The sequence below is a fragment of the Muntiacus reevesi genome, chromosome 19, assembly GCF_963930625.1.
Source record: "Muntiacus reevesi chromosome 19, mMunRee1.1, whole genome shotgun sequence".
Lineage (NCBI taxonomy): Eukaryota > Metazoa > Chordata > Mammalia > Artiodactyla > Cervidae > Muntiacus > Muntiacus reevesi.
The window spans coordinates 37,823,508-37,842,320 of NC_089267.1; the positions used below are offsets into that span (position 1 = coordinate 37,823,508).

The 18,813-nt window shown below is 33.7% G+C and overlaps 1 protein-coding gene across 4 annotated transcripts in view; it reads left to right on the plus strand.

Annotated features, from left to right (window-relative positions):
* Positions 1 to 18,813, plus strand: part of WASF1 (WASP family member 1) — a 67,999-nt gene that overhangs the window by 42,212 nt on the left and 6,974 nt on the right. For 2 of the 4 annotated variants that reach the window (XM_065911364.1, XM_065911365.1), the window contains exons 2-5: positions 6,372 to 6,532; positions 12,273 to 12,407; positions 17,221 to 17,374; positions 18,397 to 18,541. In XM_065911364.1, coding sequence (XP_065767436.1) covers positions 6,400 to 6,532; positions 12,273 to 12,407; positions 17,221 to 17,374; positions 18,397 to 18,541 — 567 coding nt within the window. In that variant the 5' untranslated portion in view covers positions 6,372 to 6,399. The remainder of the gene's footprint in view (positions 1 to 6,371; positions 6,533 to 12,272; positions 12,408 to 17,220; positions 17,375 to 18,396; positions 18,542 to 18,813) is intronic. The other 2 variants (XM_065911366.1, XM_065911367.1) reach the window with 1 other exon arrangement.

The window sequence follows — 18,813 nt, forward strand, 5'->3', positions numbered from 1 at the left end:
GAGCAAACTAGTAGTTACCAGTGGGGAAGAACAGTATAAAAATGGAAAAGTGGGAGGCACAAACTATTGGATGTAAGACAGGTTCAAGGATGTATTGTACAACACAAGGAGTATAACCAGTACTTTGTAATAACTGTAACCTTTAAAATATAACAAGTTTTATCTGAAAAAAAGAGGAAAAAATGCATTTCCTTGATTCGTGATGTTGAGCATCTTTTCGTGTCCTTGTTGTTGATCGTTTGTATGTCTGTCTTTGGAAAAATGTCTGTTCACTCCTCTGACCAAGTTTTAATTGGATTGTTTGGGATTTTTTGCTGATGAGTTGTATGGGTTCCTTATATATTTTGGATATTAGCCTGTTATTAATTAAATGGTTTGCAAATATTTTTCCCTATTCTGGAGGCTGTCTCTTCATTTTGTTGATTGTTTACTTTGTTGTGCAGAAACATTTTAGTTTGATGTAGTCACTGTTACTTGCTTTTGTTTCTTGTGCTTTTGGTCTTATATCCCCCCAAAAAACATTGTTAAGACCAATGTCAAGAAGTTTTCCCCCTTTGTTTTCTGTTAGGAGTTTTACATTTCAGGTCTTATATATAATATTTAATTCATTTCAAGTTAATTTTTGTGAGTGGTGTCAGATAGGGGTCTAGTTTTATTCTTTTGCATGTGAATGTCTACTTTTTCCAATATCATTTATTGAAAAGACTATCTTTTTCACTCTGAGTATTCTTGTTTCCTTTGTCAAATATTAGTTGACCATTTACACTTGCATTTATCTCTGGATTCTTAATTCTCATGAGTCTGTATATCTTATTTTTCTGTCAGTACCATAATTTTTAATTTCTATACCCTTTTAGTATAAAATCAGGAAGTGTTTGCTTCTAGCTTTGTTCTTCTTAAGATTGCTTTGGCAGTTTGGGGTTTTTGGTATTTCCATGAGAATTTTTAGGGTTGCTTTTTCTAATTCTTTGAAAAATACCATTGGAATTTTAATATGAATTCAATACATTCAAAATGCTTTTGTGCAAGGTAGGAGGACTTGCCCTATTGGATATCAAGACTTACTGTAGAGCTCCACTGAGATTAGCTTTAGGTGGACAGATTAGTGAAACACTATAGAACCTCAAAATGGATTGAAGGATACGTAGAAACTTGGTTTATGAAAAAAGTAGCACAGTAGAGCAATGGGGAAAGAATAGTCTTTTCAATGAATGGTGTTGAAATAATATATAAGAAACTTGACTGCTTCCTAATACCATTCACAAAAAATTAATTCCATGTCAATTATAAATTGAAAGTACAAGGCAAAACAACAAAGCTAAGAGATAAAACAGAAGCTCATACTTGTGATCTTAGTGTATAAAATGATTTTTTAAAAATCTGTGCTTTTATAGTAAACTTAAAAAGATGGATAAATTCCATCACTTTCTCATAAAAGGCTTCAAGGGCGTGAGATAACAAATGACACAAGAGAAGATATTTGCATCATACATAACCTTCAGATGGCTCATAGCCAGCGCTCTTACAAATCAGCCCTAACACAACAAATAGCAGAAAGGAGATAGGCAAGAGCATTGGATAGGCACTTCTCAGATGAGGAAGATCCAAAAGATAAACATATGGAAAGGTGCTTAAACTCTCAGTAATTGGGGACAACATAAAACTGCAGTACTCTGTCATAACTTACATACAAGAATTGCTAGATTTTTGTAAAAAACTGACAGCATCAAGTGTTGTGAGGATGTGGAGCAACAGCAACCTCCTACACTGCTGAAAGGAGCATACTTTGGTACAGCTGCTCTTGAAACAGTTTGACATCATCTCCTAAGGTTCAAGCTGTGCATGTCCTTAACCTAGCTATTTTCCTGAAGTATACTCCCAACAGAAATGTGTATATCAAGACACTTGTACATGAATGTTCATAGTATTGTGCATAATAACCTCAAACTAGAAACAACTCTGGAGAAGGCAGTGGCACCCACTCCAGTACTCTAGCCTGGAAAATCCCATGGATGGAGGAGCCTGGTAGGCTGCAGTCCATGGGGTCACTAAGAGTTGGACACGACTGAGCTACTTCACTTTCACTTTTCACTTTCATGCATTGGAGAAGGAAATGGCAACCCACTCCAGTGTTCTTGCCTGGAGAATCCCAGGGACCGGGGAGCCTCGTGGGCTGCTGTCTATGGGGTCGCACAGAGTCGGACATGACTGAAGCGACTTAGCAGCAGCAGAAACAACTCATATATATAATATCAACATTAGAGTGGGTAAATAAATTGTGGTGTAATTATACAGTAGAGTATCTTACAGCATTGAAAATGAACACCCTACAGTTACACAAAGCGACAGAGATGAATGTTACAAGTATAATGTTAACTGTAAAAGGCAAGACACAAATAATACATAACATATGGTTCTAGACACATAAACTTCAAGAAGCAATAAAAATAAAACAGTGTTTAGAGTTACCTGCTTAAGGTGTGAAAGTGTAAAGAAAAACAAGGAAATGTGTCTTGTAAGAGTCAGAATAATGGGTACCTTTGGGGAAGAAAGAAGTAAGGGTGATTGGAGAGGAGACCAAAGTGGGACTGTTCTGGGGTTTTTATTTCTTAGGTTTTTTCTTATGTTTTGGCTCCTATGTTAGCATGCATGTTTGTTTAAATCATTGAAACTGTACAATTTTGTATACTTTTTTAAAAGTGAACTTCATATTGTACAATTGTAAAAAGGTTTAAAAATGTAGAGAAAATGCTGGGCAAAGTGGTCAGAGGAGACAGATTTCATGTAAAAGTTTGTTTTTAAAGAAGTTCATCAGTAACACTTAAAATGCAATTAGATTTATACAAAACTTTCCTTTTGGTAGTTATTAAAGTTCAGTAAATAATAAATGCCTTCCTTCAGTAAGCATTGTTTACCAGTAAGTAAGTATAGGCAGTCCTCATTTAGCATGGTAGTGTGGGACCAAAAAAAATGCCTGTATAAGATAATAAAACTATACAAAATCATCTTATTAATCAAAATTAATGAGACAAAATTAACAGCTGTTCCATGATCTTTAAAAATTTGTCAAAACATTTAAAATTCTCCTATTTTAGTTATAAACATATAAGGAAATGAAAAAAAAGTAAAGCTAATATAATTTAGTATAATGTTTCTAAATGTATTAGAAACTGAATTATAGTGCTAGTGCTTTATTTCTTGGTAAAAACTTACCAAGAGTAGTTTGAACAGTGCTTTGCCTTCTCCTTATATAACTTAGAAAAACAGAGCCAGTGGAATAAGCAGCTTTTCTGTGCCTTGCAAATTGTCTTATTCTTTTCTACTAATTTTAGATCAGCTTCCAACATTTTATCCTTTTGCACTTTGTGTCATGGAATATCCCTCAGTCAGTTCAGTTCAGTCGCTCAGTCGTGTCTGACTCTTTGCGACCCCATGAACTGCAGCACGACAAGCCTCCCTGTCCATCGACAGCTCCTGGAGTTCACCCAAACTCATGTCCGTTGAGTCGGTGATGCCATCCAACGATCTCATCCTCTGTGTCCCCTTCGCCTCCTGCCCTCAGTCTTTCCCATCATCAGGGTCTTTTCATATGAGTCAGCTCTTCACATCAGGTGACCAAAGTATTGGAGTTTCAGCTTCAACATCAGTCCTTCCAGTGAACACCTAGGACTGATCTCCTTTAGGATGGACTAGTTGGATCTCCTTGCAGTCCAAGAGACTGTCAAGAGTCTTCTCCACCACCACAGTTCAAAAGCATTAATTCTTCAGTGCTCAGCTTTCTTTATAGTCCAACTCTCACATCCATACATGACCACTGGAAAACCCATAACCTTGACTAGATGGACCTTTGTTGGGAAAGTAATGTCTCTACTTTTTAATACGCTGTCTAGGTTGGTCATGACTTTCCTTCCAAGGAGTAAGCGTCTTTTAATTTCATGGCTGCAGTCATCATCTGCAGTGATTTTGGAGCCCCGAAAAATAAAGTCAGCCACTGTTTCCACTGTCTCCCCATCTGTTTCCCATGAAGTGATGGGACCAGATGCCATGATCTTAGTTTTCTGAATGTTGAGCTTTAAGCCAACTCTTTCACTCTCCTTCTTCACTTTCATCAAGAGGCCCTTTAGTTCTTCTTCATTTTCTGCCATAAGAATGGTGTCATCTGCATATCTGAGGTTAATGATATTTCCCTCGGCAATCTTGATTCCAGCTTGTGCTTCCTCCAGCCCACCGTTTCTCATGATGTACTCTGCATATAAGTTAAATAAGCAGGGTGACAATATACAGCCTTGACATACTCCTTTTCCTATTTGGAACCAATCTGTTGTTCCATGTCCAGTTCTAACTGTTGCTTCCTGACCTACATACAGGTTTCTCAAGAGGCAGGTCAGGTGGTCTGGTATTCTCATCTCTTTCAGAATTTTCCAGAGTTTATTGTGATCCACACAGTTGAAGGCTTTGGCGTAGTCAGTAAAGCAGAAATAGATGTGTTTCTGAAACTCTCTTGCTTTTCCGATGATCCAGCGGATGTTTGCAATTTGATCTCTGGTTCCTCTGCCTTTTCTAAAACCATCTTGAACATCTGGAAGTTCACGGTTCACATATTGCTGAAGCCTGGCTTGGAGAATTTTGAGCATTACTTTACTAGCATGTGAGATGAGTGCAATTGTGTGGTAGTTTGAGCATTCTTTGGGATTGCCTTTCTTTAGGATTGGAATGAAAACTGACCTTTTCCAGTCCTGTGGCCACTGCTGAGTTTTCCAAATTTGCTGGCATATTGAGTGCAGCACTTTCACAGCATCATCTTTTAGTATTTGAAATAGCTCAACTGGAATTCCATCACCTCCACTAGCTTTGTTAGTAGTGATGCTTCCTAAGACCTACTACACTTCAGATTCCAGGATGTTGGCTCTAGGTGAGTGATCCCACCATCGTGATTATCTGGGTCTGAAGATCTTTTTGTACAGTTCTTCTGTGTATTATTGCCACCTCTTCTTAATATCTTCTGCTTCTGTTAGGTCCATACCATTTCTGTCCTTTATTGAGCCCATTTTTGCATGAAATGTTCCCTTAGTATCTCTAATTTTCTTGGAGATCTCTAGTCTTTCCCATTCTATTGTTTTCCTCTATTTCTTTGCATTGATCACTGAGGAAGGCTTTCTTATCTTTCGTTGCTATTCTTTGGAACTGTGCATTCAGATGCTTTTATCTTTCCTTTTCTCTTTTGCTTTTCACTTCTCTTCTTACCTAAAAATTCCTTTATTGTGAAGTTTTTTGCTGTTGTTGCTTCTTTTGGGACATCTTTTTGTGACAACTACTTTCCTCAATTCAATAATTTTACCTTCACTAAATTCCTCTGACTGCATATCTAGTGTCTCTCAAATAGGATAGTGGCAACATTCCCACAATCAGTTGTTTTTTTCTGTTAATCCACTTAGAGTCAATTTGAATTTCACTCCAGTGTCATCATTTTTTCTTTCTTTGCCACATTTTTATCATTATTGGCCAGTTCTCTCTTTCAGTTATCATTTTGTAAAATTTCACATGAGTTTATCATTGGGAGGCAAGAAGATAAACCAACTACATTCTTTGCTGTCTATAGGTAAACTGAGTAACAGATGAGAAGTCACCTTTCACCAACAGAGTTTGAAAAAAAGTGATATGATTGGTCACTGAAATGATATTCCTCTCTTATTAACACGGTAACTTGTGAACTGAAGTGCCTGCAAAGGAATTTGTATTTATGTAGTTAGTATACTGTAGTAAGTCAAATTAGAACCATATTGTTGGGGGACTGGTATTATTTAACTGAACTGTGGAAGCTGAAATTTGTGCATATGGGAAGCCTGGGAAGTAAGGACTGATTGTAATTCAAAGAAGGTTAATCAATTAAATAAATATTTTTTGGTTGGTTTTGATGAGATTGAAGATTACACGGACTATTTGATTTTTGAGCTATTGAATGCCTCATTTTTTCCACATTTTATATGGAAAAGTAACTTTGATGCTAATCTTGCAGCTTCTTTAATCCTCTTAGATAATTCCTTACAGAGGACCTTCCATACTAACTTTCTAGAACAAAACCTCTAGTTGTAGTAAGTAAAATCAGTGGTGTCAAGAGAATAATAGTGATAATGATTATGAATTGATCATGAAGCAGCTGACATTGAAAGTAAGTTTTAAAAAATGTTTAATATAATATTGACATTCTAATAATTGATAAAAATGTTAAATCAGTTTTATTTGGTCAGGTGTGACTCCATTTTCACCGTCTTCATACTAATAAATATTTTATTATGAAATGTGAAATATAAGGTCTCACTCTGTGTTGGTTTAGACTGAAAAGTGTTAATTTATTGTATGATTTCCTGCAGGTGAACTGGCACAAAGGTTGATCTCAAGATGCCTTTAGTGAAAAGAAACATTGATCCTAGGCACTTGTGTCACACAGCACTGCCTAGAGGAATTAAGAATGAACTGGAATGTGTGACCAATATTTCCTTGGCAAATATAATTAGACAACTAAGTAGCCTAAGTAAGTATTTTTACATCAATTAAAAATATTACTCACAAACCAGAGTTATACATTGGGGTGTTAAAACAATATTCTTGTGACTAATTTGGGTGGGGGGGCGATAGTTAATAAGAAGAGTGCAGAATTATCTAATTATTTTGAAAAAAAGTGTCATTTTAATAAAATTAATGCATTTTAAAATCATTTCTTCTCTTGGATCTGGGGAAGGGAAATAAGGACAGAATCTTTTAGCAACAGAATCACATGATGCATAAGAATTACTGAGATTGTTTTTAAAATATGATTTGGACTATAGATGGTGGTGGTAGAGTTGTACTTTTGCTTGCTTGTTATCACTGTCTACTTTTCTAGAGGCTTTAGCTATTTGTGTTTTGGATACTAGTATCTCTTTATATATCTTTTTAGCCTAGGGATATATTTTTATATTATCAAATATCTAAAAGTGAAAAATGTGGGATAGTAACTGACTAGTCGAGGATTAGGTTAGTCAAGTGGATTGTCTAAAGGACATTAGCATATGAGTCAAGTGTCTGATTGGCAGCCTGATGGCAGACAGAAGGCCAGCAGACTGGCCAGATAATACAGGCCAATGGAAGGGACAGGTTAAGGGAGGAGGTGAAGGTCAGTCTGTTTCCATTATAAGACTTTATAACAGAGCTGCTAGGTTAAGGAATTATTTCCCATTTATTGTAAATGTAATGTTAGAAAAATTTTTTTAAATCCAGTTTATCTTTTGAATTGAAGGATTTGCTTTTTATTAGACATCTATATTTTATTTTAAAGACAAAATAAGATGTTTTTGGTCTAGATATCATCTCTAAGTAGTCCTAGATTTGTCAGCCATACCCACCTACACAGATTATCCTTAATAGCCAGGATTGACTCCTCTTTTCTTTTACTATTAACTTTTGTCTTTTTATAATTGAGTACTTAGCACAAGGTAAAATGAGGTTGTTAATCTGATTTGTTTCAAGTGAGAGCATTTGGACATATTCATGTAGCCAGAGCAACATAAAGTTGTATTTTAATGTTCTTGGTGAGAGCACTAAATTTCTACATTGCTTGTGAAATAGTTGTAAGAGTAAATTAAAAGACTGTTTATTTGAATTTAAGTATATTCTTTGTTCCACTTGGTATTTTTTTTTTTTTTCCCCAGGTTAGATATTGGGTGTGAATCACTAACATACTGTTTACTTGTTTCTTTCTTGAGCAATTCAATATAGAGTGTACTTTTGAAACAAGTAAAAAGAAAAGTCCAAGAAAGTAGTAATATATGATTAATATATTGTTTAAAGTCATTTGCTAGTACTAACTGGTTTTATATGTTATATTCTAATAATGTAACATAACATAACTTCATTTAAAATTTATATATGCTATATATAAATAGGCGCATCAGCTTGTTAATATTAAAATGCATGTTAAGTGCATAGAAATGACATTAATAAGTTTGGTTAAAATATTTCTTCAAAATGAATGTTAGATCTAATATAGGCATCTTATTTTAGGTGTATTTTCAATATAGAATTTAGAACTAATGTAATGATTAAGAGTGTCAATTTTGCAGTATTAACACATTTCTCACATAATATAAAGGTAAAGAATTTTCATGTCTGGTATAGGCAGTCCATTATAAGCAACATATGTCAGCCAGCACATGGTTATGCTGTAACCAAGCTCTGGAAATAGAAATACATTGTAAAATATAACTAAATTAGGCTTTGAGTGCTTCAGACTTGGAATCAGAGACTATAGAGGCATTTTCATGGTAGTTTGTAGAGATTCAAAAAAGGAAAAAGAAAAAGCATAAAATATTGTAGCAAGGTATAACATTAGTTTACCACCCTAAAATTAAGCTCTCTGACAACTTTCCCACTTGACATAGTTGAGAACCTGGAATTAAATTTAAAAGGCCTCAAGATAGCCAGAATAAACAAGTCCAGGCTGAAGACCATGTACATAAAATAGCCAGTTGATCCCTCTCCAAGTTTGTTTTCTTTTACTTTGGTAATTCAGACAGGTTAATGATGTGGTTTCCAAACATTCATGCTTCAGAGAATTAAAAGAGGAAATGTGGGGGAAGGGGGATGCCAATAACAGAAGGAGGCATTACTGAAGCCAATCAAAAGGTGTAGTTTATAGCGAAGGAAGAAGTGACAAGAGGAGAAGCAACATAAAATCTGGAACAAGGCCATTTAATGTAACTGCATTTAATGTAAAATTATACATTTTAATGCTGTTGTTTCTCATAATTTATGACTTTGAGTCCTCAAAAACAGATTAAATTATGTTTAATTTTTATTTAAGACAGGGAAACTTAGAGTAGATTTTATTTCAGTTTCCATCCAAAACAGTTAAAATAATAATTAATGCATTAAATAATCTCTGAACTACTTATAAGACTAGGCTATTCAGAATGGTTCTGCGTAATGCATATTTCCGCTTTGATGCTAATCCTAGCACCAAAAGTGCTATAGCACTTTCACAGTAGTGAAGGTGGACTCCAGGGCCCAGGTAGCTTGGGGCTGGACATTGTTCTGACTTCATCCTTACAAAAATATACATCCAGTTCAGTTGTTTTTCCTAGTAGAACACAATTCTGTTTTATGATAGATAATTACTGAAAGCCTAGAATTTGCTTTATTTAAATTTCTTCTGCTATTCCAAAATTTTCCCCATTATTACTACTACTACTTAGTAGTTGCTCAGTCTTGTCTGACTCTATGCGACCCCATGAGCTGTAGCCTACCAGGCTCCTCCATTCATGGGATTTTCCAGGCAAGAGTACTGGAATAGGTTGCCATTTCCTTCTCCAGGGGATCTTCCTGACCTTACCGTCTGAGCCACTAGGGAAGCCCATGTCTTATTTAACAGCCATTGGAACTCTAATTATATGAGAGATCTTTTAGTGTTTTCTCTTCCCAAGGCCTTTCTCTTGTTGAATATAGCCACTTTGAGCTGCCGAGATGAGCTGATAGAGCCTACTTCTTGTTCTCAATCAGAAAATTTCACAGGTAGCAATGTAGATGGGTAAGAGGGTAGATAAATAAATGGGTTCTATAAGACTAATTAGTAGATAATGGACAGATAACACTGAATATTTTGCTATTTGATGAAGGTATATGTTTTTTATCCTGAAAGAACACACCCCATGTAGTTGAAGAGTCTAGTATGATGAATGCTGAACCTATTCTGTGTGTTTCAAACAGTGTGAGCATGTATATAATTAAAAACCATGAGTTTTAGATTATAGGAACTGAGAAAAGAGAGATAACCATAGGTGAAGTCATAAGAGGAGGCTTACTGAATGAATATGAGTTGAACTGGGCCTTTGAGGAACAGAAGAATTTGGAAAATGTAGAGGAATGAAGAAGGAAGGCCTTTCAACTTGTTTGAAGAAGTAAGCAAACGAATGGAGGCAAAAATAAATATGTGAGAGGGGTTTTTTTTTTTTTTTTTTGGCTGCACAGCACGTTGGGGTCTTAGTTCCCCAACCCGAGATCCCTGCAATGGAAGCACAGTCTTAGCCACTGGACTGCCAGGGAAGTCCCATGTGAGAGGGATTAAAGGTACAAATGATATTAGATATATATGGTGGAGCTTCATATAGAGGATAGTGTTAGATGAGAGGATATAGATTTTAACATCAGAGATAATGAGACCTCACAGCTTCTTGGGTAGAGACAGTAGTATAATAAATGTAAGTTTAGTTGAAATTCAGGTACATAGACAATTAGCTTTCTATTGCGAACTTTATTCATTTCACCTTTCTCTGGGATAGAAGGAGGAGGTAGATTTTAGAAAGTAAGAAGGGACATGAAAATAGAACAAATGGGATGTCTATCTTATGTACGTCAGTGCTTTGGCACTTAAACCTGAAGTGGGGGAAGTGTAGACTTTATTTAAAAAATCTGTTTAAAAAAGAAAAAAAAAAAAAAAGTCCAAAACCTGTGGGCTCTCTTTCCCAAAATATACAAATGCATTAGAAATCTGCATATAATTTCAGGTGGTATACAGATTGTAAGTTAAAGATCCGTGTATTAAACTTAGTTCTTTCAGGAATAGAATTGTCTCTTCCATCTTTGTGTCTCTTAACATTTGATGAATAAATGAGTAACTTTATACTTGCCTTTACTTCCACCTGTAATGCCTCTCTTATCTGCCAGAGAAACTGTCTCTGGAAGTTTCTCTAATACCATCCCACACCCAAAAGTTTAGATGCTTCTTTCTCTGTGCTCTGTGCTTTGACCTTGTTCTGTAGTCAGAGCTGCCTGTTGTTAAGCTCCTGTCCTGTATCAGGCACTCTACCATTGCCCTTCCCCCTGGCTTTTTTTTTTTGCTTCTTTTTCTTATAATTTCTTTGAAGGAGATATTTTTATTTCTATTTTACAGGTGAGGAAATTTATACCAAGGCCTCAGAGTGAAGGGAACAAAGATTTGGACTTAATTATTAAATTGGTTTTCATTTTTATTTAAATGTCTGTTTCTCCCTCTGTTCAAAACTTGTCAGTTGCAGAGACCTTCTTCCAATCATTTTTCTGTCTCCAGGATCTAGAACATTGACTGGCATTTTGGTTTAGAGAATATATGTGAGCGAATGAAAATGTATAAATTATCCTTTTTCTCTTAATTATAAAGAAATTAAAATTCTGATTTTTTTGCCTAAAGATTATAAAATCTTTTAGGATAGGAATTTTGTGTTTTATTTTTTGGTGTCTTCAGTAGGAAATAACGCCTACCAGGCACAGTTTACTGAACCTTCAGTAAACATTTGTTGATTTAACTGATAATGTACTAAAGTGCTTTGAAAAAAAACAGCCATTGTTCAAATGTAAACTGGAGAGATTAATGAATTCATTATGTAAGTATGTAAGTACCCTGTTACAGGTTATAGAGCTTACTGTTGAGCCTCATTTAACCTAGACAGTATGCTTGGGTCTAAGTTGTCTTGATTTAGGAAGACAATCAATTTTTTTTTTAATTCAAGGTATAGATAGTAATTGGCTTATCTTTATATTGTGAGTATTCATTTGTTTATATATTCTAAATGCAGTTGAATATTTTTAAATTCTAGGTCATCTGAAACTTCTCCCTGACTTTTTTATTCGATAGAAATTTTTATTGCTCCTTTTCGAATGGGATTATTTTGGTTTATTCTTTTCATAATGGAAATTTACATGACTGGAGGAATACAGTGATTTTAGATTTATGATTTTTTAAGAAACTAGAATGAGAGAAAATGTAAAATATATCTCATAAATTTTCACAATCTTTGTTTTGGGCATACCTGAGATTTGGTCATCTATTAGGTTTATGAAGAATCTTGCATTCTGTCACTTGGCCTGAAATTCAGTTCTAGTGTAGACTCTGTTTATGATTGCTGATTTGGGATTAAGAGATGTATTATTTATTTTTACTTTACATCATAACCTTTCTAACCCTTAACAGGTGTATAAAGGGAAGTGAAAGTGGTGTATAGATAGGGGTAGAGCAGGAGAGTATTTCCATTTTAGCCACAAGTCACCTACCAGAAAGTGGTAGATCTAGTATTTAAAACCATATTTCCTAGGGTTTGTTTTTTCCAACTCTATCAGTTAGATTACTGTAGGTGAGGGTTTAAAGTTTAAACTGGTTTCAGATAAATATAAAATTCATTGGGGCAGCATTTTAAATGTCAATTTGGTTTATATTTATCTCTGATAACTTTAAACTTTATGGTATATGCTTCATTTTTGCTTAGGTAAATATGCTGAAGATATATTTGGAGAATTATTCAATGAAGCACATAGTTTTTCCTTCAGAGTTAACTCATTACAAGAACGTGTGGACCGTTTATCTGTCAGTGTTACACAGCTTGATCCTAAAGAAGAAGAATGTAAGTTTATGCATATTTTCTTTCACATGTATGTTTTTGGTTAGGTAGAATGAGTGATATATATAAGAACAGTATTATACATGAATTTATTTAAAAAAAACAACTGGGAGAAAGGTGCTTCTGTTAATCAAAGAGACACACAAAAAACATGAATTTACTGCAAATATTTTTTACCCACGACCTTTGTTGTACATGTTGTAATAGGTTGGTGGCTTATCTGTAAATGCCATTAGCGTGACTCTCCTGAGTTGTCTACTCTTTTTTTTGTTCTTCTTGTCTATTAGATAGCTCTTCATTTTTTGACATAAATTTTTTTTAAGCCAGACTTTTCTTCCATTTTCTTTCTCTTTTCTTTCTCCCTTGTAATTTTTATTTATTTATTTATGACTGTGCTGGGTCTTCACTGCGTGCGGTGGAGGCTTCTCATTGCAGTAGTTTCTCTTGTGGCAGAGCACATGTTTTAGGCATGCAGGCTTTAGTGGTTGTGACCTGTGGGCTCAGTATCTCCTTTATAATTTATTTATGTACTTTTGTCTTAAAAATAAAAGTTATTTGAAAATTATCTGAAATTCTTAGGTTTGGTTTTTTCTTTTTAAAGAATGAAAATTCCTTTTAATATGCTTTTATATGTGCAAATTGCTAAAATCACCAGAATCTGATCTGGTTATTTAAATGTTACTTCCCATTTTAAATGAACATTTCCTCCCCTCCAAAAAAAAACAAAACCCCAAATTGCCAACCTACAGGACAAAAATGTTCTATAGTGAGATATTAAGCTAGGGATATCAGGCTTAAAAAATCACATTACAGGCTAAAATGTAAAAACGTCAGTGGTAAAACGTTTCATGCATTGATAGAATATATTGAATGTTGTTGCTTCTCAATGGCTCTGTTTTTTTTTTTTTGTTTTTCTACCAAGAGAAATGAAATTATTAAGAACATAATTTTTGCCTATCTACCCTAGAGAATTATTTAATGTGAATCTCTTATAATATTCTGTTCAAAATATTTTTTGTGGAATAGCATTTTTATTTTAACTAAGTTATTTATCTAACTTGAGCAATAAAAATACTAAAGGATATCACTGGAAAAATCAAAAGGTAATTTTGCTACCTTTTATATAGCAAATATATAAAATGTAAGGATGTTTTAGTGATTGAACCAAAATTTCTGACATTACCTAATTTAATGCCTAAATATGGAGAGGTGAATACTTCCTATGCCAAGTTTCCTTTGCATGCGAAGATACAAACTCACAGGTCTAGATATGAGAAAAAACCAAGACAGTACTTTAAAAAAAAAAAAAGAAAACTTTATTGAGGTATATTTCATATACCCTACAGTTACCTCTTGTAAAGTGTATGATTCAATGGAATTTAGCATTTTCTCTGTTACGTGACTATCACCACAGTCAGTTTTAGAACATTCTCCTCACCCCAGAAAGAAACCCAATATCTAATGGAGTTACTTCTTATCTCCCCTTCTCCCTGGCAATCACTGTCTACTTTCTATCTCTTTGGATTTGCCTATTCTAGACATTTCATATAAATGGAATCGTATAGCATATGATTTTTTGTGACTGGCTTCTTTTATTTCTTAGCATAATGTTTTCAATACTGGTTCATTTTGTAGAATGTATTGGCGTTTCCCTGATGACTAATGATGTTGAGCATCTTTTCATGGCTTACAAGCTATTTAGAGACAAGTCACCCAGCAAGAAAGTGGTGGATAGGATTAAAACCAGGTTTTTCATCCTAGTTACTCTGAGTGAAGTGGACCAAGTGCACAATTTTGAGAGACTATACAAACAGGGAGTGGATTGTTGGTATTTGGGTGACATGAGGGGAAAGTCAGTCTGGTCATTCCAGATCTTTTTTTTGTCCGGGATATCTAGATGTCTATCTCATACCTCTTGTTTTTAAATGTTAGCAACTGCAACTAATTCAGTCAAAAACAAGTAAAAGAAAAATGATTCTGTTTGTGCAAAGGGCTGGATCTGGACTTTACATTGTACCAGAAGTCTTATGACAAAGTTGTCAATACATAGTTAGCATGTGCTTGTTCCTTTAATAAAACTACAGTCAAATGTAATTCACAGTTCAGTTCAGTCACTCAGTCGTGTCCGACTCTGCGACCCCATGAATCGCAGCACCCCAGGCTTCCCTATCCGTCACCAACTCACGGAGTTTACTCAAACTTAATGTAAAAAAATAATAATAAAAAATAGTGATCTGATTTTTTAAGAAAACAGGGTTTAAATGATTTACTGGCCATTTGTGTATCTTCCTTGGAAAACTGTTCAGATCCTTCTCCTATTTTTAATTTGGATTATTTTTCCTTTTATTGTTGAGTTATGCAAGTTCTGTACATACATATTCTGCATCCAAGTCCCAAATCTTATGATTTAGAAAGTTTTCTTTCATTCTGTGGTGATTTTTTTCTTGGTGATATCCTTTGAAACTTTTTGTGTATATCAGTTACACATCATGAAATTTGTGAAGTAAAAGTCACTGCTAATATTTTAAAAAAATTTATGGCCATACTTTCAAATATATAATTTGTATTCAAAATTTCTTTTTTAAATAATTTAAATATGTAAGTTACAAGTACTTTTCATCTAAAATATACACAAGCAGCTCTTTTATGTAACAGAAATAAAAATTAACATTAAGTTTCAAAATACTGTTAAATTTTAAGATACTTTAGCATTCCCATTAAAATTGAAAATGAAAATATAGGTACTAGTAAATAACTTAAGATAGTTTTAAGTGTTTAAAAAAATTCTTAATGTGCCTACAACTGTCAGAATTATTTGGTTTCCTTTAAAATTATATGGAGCTTTGGGGAAGAATTCAGAATCTTAAAGTTGAACCACTTACTTTGAAATTGTCTTGGGGATGTTGGATAGAGGAATTTTCAAAATTATTTAACCTAGATTTTTTAACTCCATTACAGTTCAAATGAAATAACATTGTGAGTAGAATAATAAATTACAGAATGTAACATCAGTATTTTGGGTTTTTTAATTACCATTAAATAGTAATAGAACTATCATAATAATTTAGAATGGGTAAAAAACTGAGTTTTAAACAAAGATCTGTACAATTATATTTAGTTCAATATGTTTACAAACATTTTGCTGACTTGCTGTGTTATATAACACTAAGTAATATGTCACTGTTGGCAGCTGCAAGGGGCTTTGTCACATTGGTCTGTTAACAAATGAGAAATGATAATTAAGAGGAACTGAAGAATGAAAAATGCTTATTACTTTACATGTTCTTTATATTCTTTACTAAGAAAGTTTTGGGAGATTAAACACTAGGTTTTATATTTAATGGTTAATAAGTGGGATAGGATAGTGGCAAGAATTGGTTCATTTTGATTGCAGAAAACAGAGACCACTTCTGACATGAGCCAGAGGAACAGTATATGGTATTGTGGCAAAGAGATTAGCCTCAAAGGCAGACAAATCTGCATTTTCTGTTCTAGCTCTACTGTTTATTAACCAATTTATCTTGGCCCAGTTATGTAATATTTTCTATTTTTGTATGTTTACAAATGGCATAATAATGCCTATCTCATTAAGTTATTATAAAGGTTAAGTAAAAATTAGTGAAAACATCTACCACTATAGTTTGTACTCATTAAATATCTCTCATACTACTCTTTAGTGTTAGTGGAAAAATTTGTTTTCCTTCTTTGAATTTTATTTTGTTGTTTTTAAGTGTGTTACAAGTCAGGTAGCAGTGGAATTGCTGGGGATGCAGTCATATTGTGGCTATTGCACAGCCAGCCTCATTGCTTCACTTACTTCATAGATCCAGGCATTTGTGTTGAGTGTTATTTTATTTGTGAGGATGAAAGAGATACTATTTTAGGGAGGAAAATAATTTAGGACTCGTTATGATTATTTAGTACTGACCTTTTTATGGCATAAAGCATTTATCATACTAAAAATCATATGCAAATATGTATATTTCAATATAAAGTCACCTAATTTTTTAATATCAAGAAATCACTCTATGAGTTAAGAATCTAGTATTTTGGCACATTTTTGTTTAAACATGCTGCACAGTCCAAAAGAAAATGAGTAAATGAAGTAATTTTAAATCCTCATATGTATTACTTACTAGAGGTACTGTAAGTAATAAATTGTGTTACTTACTAGAAGTACTAATGTATAAGACAGCTTCAGTCCTTAAGAACTTGTAGTTAATTAGAGATCTTTATAGTACAAGATAAAAGTGAAACAGGCAATAATACAGATTGCCCAGTACTTGAAAATTTCATTTTCTTTACAGTAGATTTATTTTAACTTTATAGTCCATGTTACAATATTTATAATCTTTATGGCATAGAGGGCAATACTGTGTTTAGCCCAGAATACTACTAATAGCGAAGCAATTCCTTCAGTGTTAATGGTATAAGCTAAATAAAAGTAATAAAGGGGGATGGAATAAAGATTATAGGAAAAAAAGAGGAAAATGTAGGTTGATGAAGGATAATATGGTAAGTAGAGAAAAGAAAAAGATGTTTTGATGGAAAATGTAAAATGTGCTTCAGGTGTCATTAGAGCTTTCTGAGCCTTAGAAATCAGAGGTTGCATTAAAGTCCATCTAATTGGGAAAATAAAGCACAAAATTATTTGTGATATAATGATAAGAGCATTTATTTAAAAAATGTGGTTCCTGATTCATAAGCCACTACAGTCACAGCCTTTTGACTTTTAAACAAATACAGTGTATGAATTTGTCCTTATATTAAATCATGTTAGTAAAATAAAATGGTACATGTTGGATTTTTGTTTTAGTATCTTTGCAAGATATAACAATGAGAAAAGCCTTCCGAAGTTCTACAATTCAAGATCAGCAGCTTTTCGACCGCAAGACTTTGCCTATTCCATTACAAGAGACATATGATGTTTGTGAACAGCCTCCTCCTCTCAATATACTCACTCCTTACAGGTTAGTAGGCTAATAAATAAGGCTGGTTACTTATCTCAGACTTCAAGTTCAAAGAGGTCTAACTTTAAATGCTAAATCCCCAAACACTTTTTTATTTCACTGGATTCCTGACCAATGCAGAGAGCACTCCGTAGACAACACCTTTAGAAAACCTTTGCTTTATTCACTAGGTGAGTTCCCAGGATTCTGGCATACAAATCAAAGGAGTTGTTTTGACAAATATTTTTAAGAAAAGCCAATGGCAGATACTACTCTAAAGGTACAAGGAGTTGTTATTGTCTTTTTAATTTCTAATTTGATGGAAAACAAAAAGAGTTCAAAATCTCACATTAATAAAATAAATATCATTTTTTCTTGCTCTTATCTACTCTTGATCTGTATGCATCATATTTCTGTGTAATGAATATATAGTATCTGGGTTTTTTTTGCCATTTAAAAAAAATCTCGAGTTATTCAGCCTTTCTTTGAGTCTTTCACATAAATTGTTAAATGAGGAATTTAAGAGGCACAACACATCCTAAATGAAATGGTATTCAGATGGTTATTTGAAACTATGTCAGTATGCAAGTAATTGGATATAGCTATTACTATTAGAATGACTAGTTGGTGACTTTTCTTTCTGTTTGATAAGATGATAGTAAGAGTATTGGCAGAAACCCTGTATAATTTCTCTATTCTGTTATCCTTTCAGGCTTTGATCTTTGGCAGAATCATTTGTAATTATTGAAATTTCCCATAGGACTTACAGAAAATTTTGTATTCAGTAGAAGTTAGGGATGAAAATTGTCCAGTTGTACTTTATTAACACAAACTCTGCAAAACTTCTGGTTTTCCATTTTCCTTAGTTTCCTGTCTGATTTGTGAGAAATGTTCTATTGGTGCATATTCTGATTTACTTTGCCAGTATTTTTACACATGCTATATTTTGTTAATGTAAGAAGAAACAATTTTAGTAAAATAATTTCTATTCTGATTGCCTAAGTCTTACTAATGTATATTTTCATTGATATTTTATATTTCAGAGATGATGGTAAAGAAGGTTTGAAGTTTTATACCAATCCTTCATATTTCTTTGATCTTTGGAAAGAAAAAATGTTACAGGATACAGAGGATAAGAGGAAGGAAAAGAGGAAGCAGAAGGTATTACAAGAAATTCAGAAAATTGAAGTTAGTTTTCATGTATTTGTGTTTTGTTGCATATGTGGAATTTTATTAATTCTATACTTTGACAGTTTTATTTTATTTGGTCCATATAGTAACCACACAGAAAGATCATAGTCCAGTGGGGTGCAATTATGGTGTGATAAGTACCCTAACAGAGGTATGCACGGAGAGTTTGAGTAGCACAAAATAGCACCCGCTCTAGACAGGATGGACCTGATTAACACTTCAACAAAGCTTGTAATGAATCTTAAAGAACAAATAAGAATTGAGTGGAC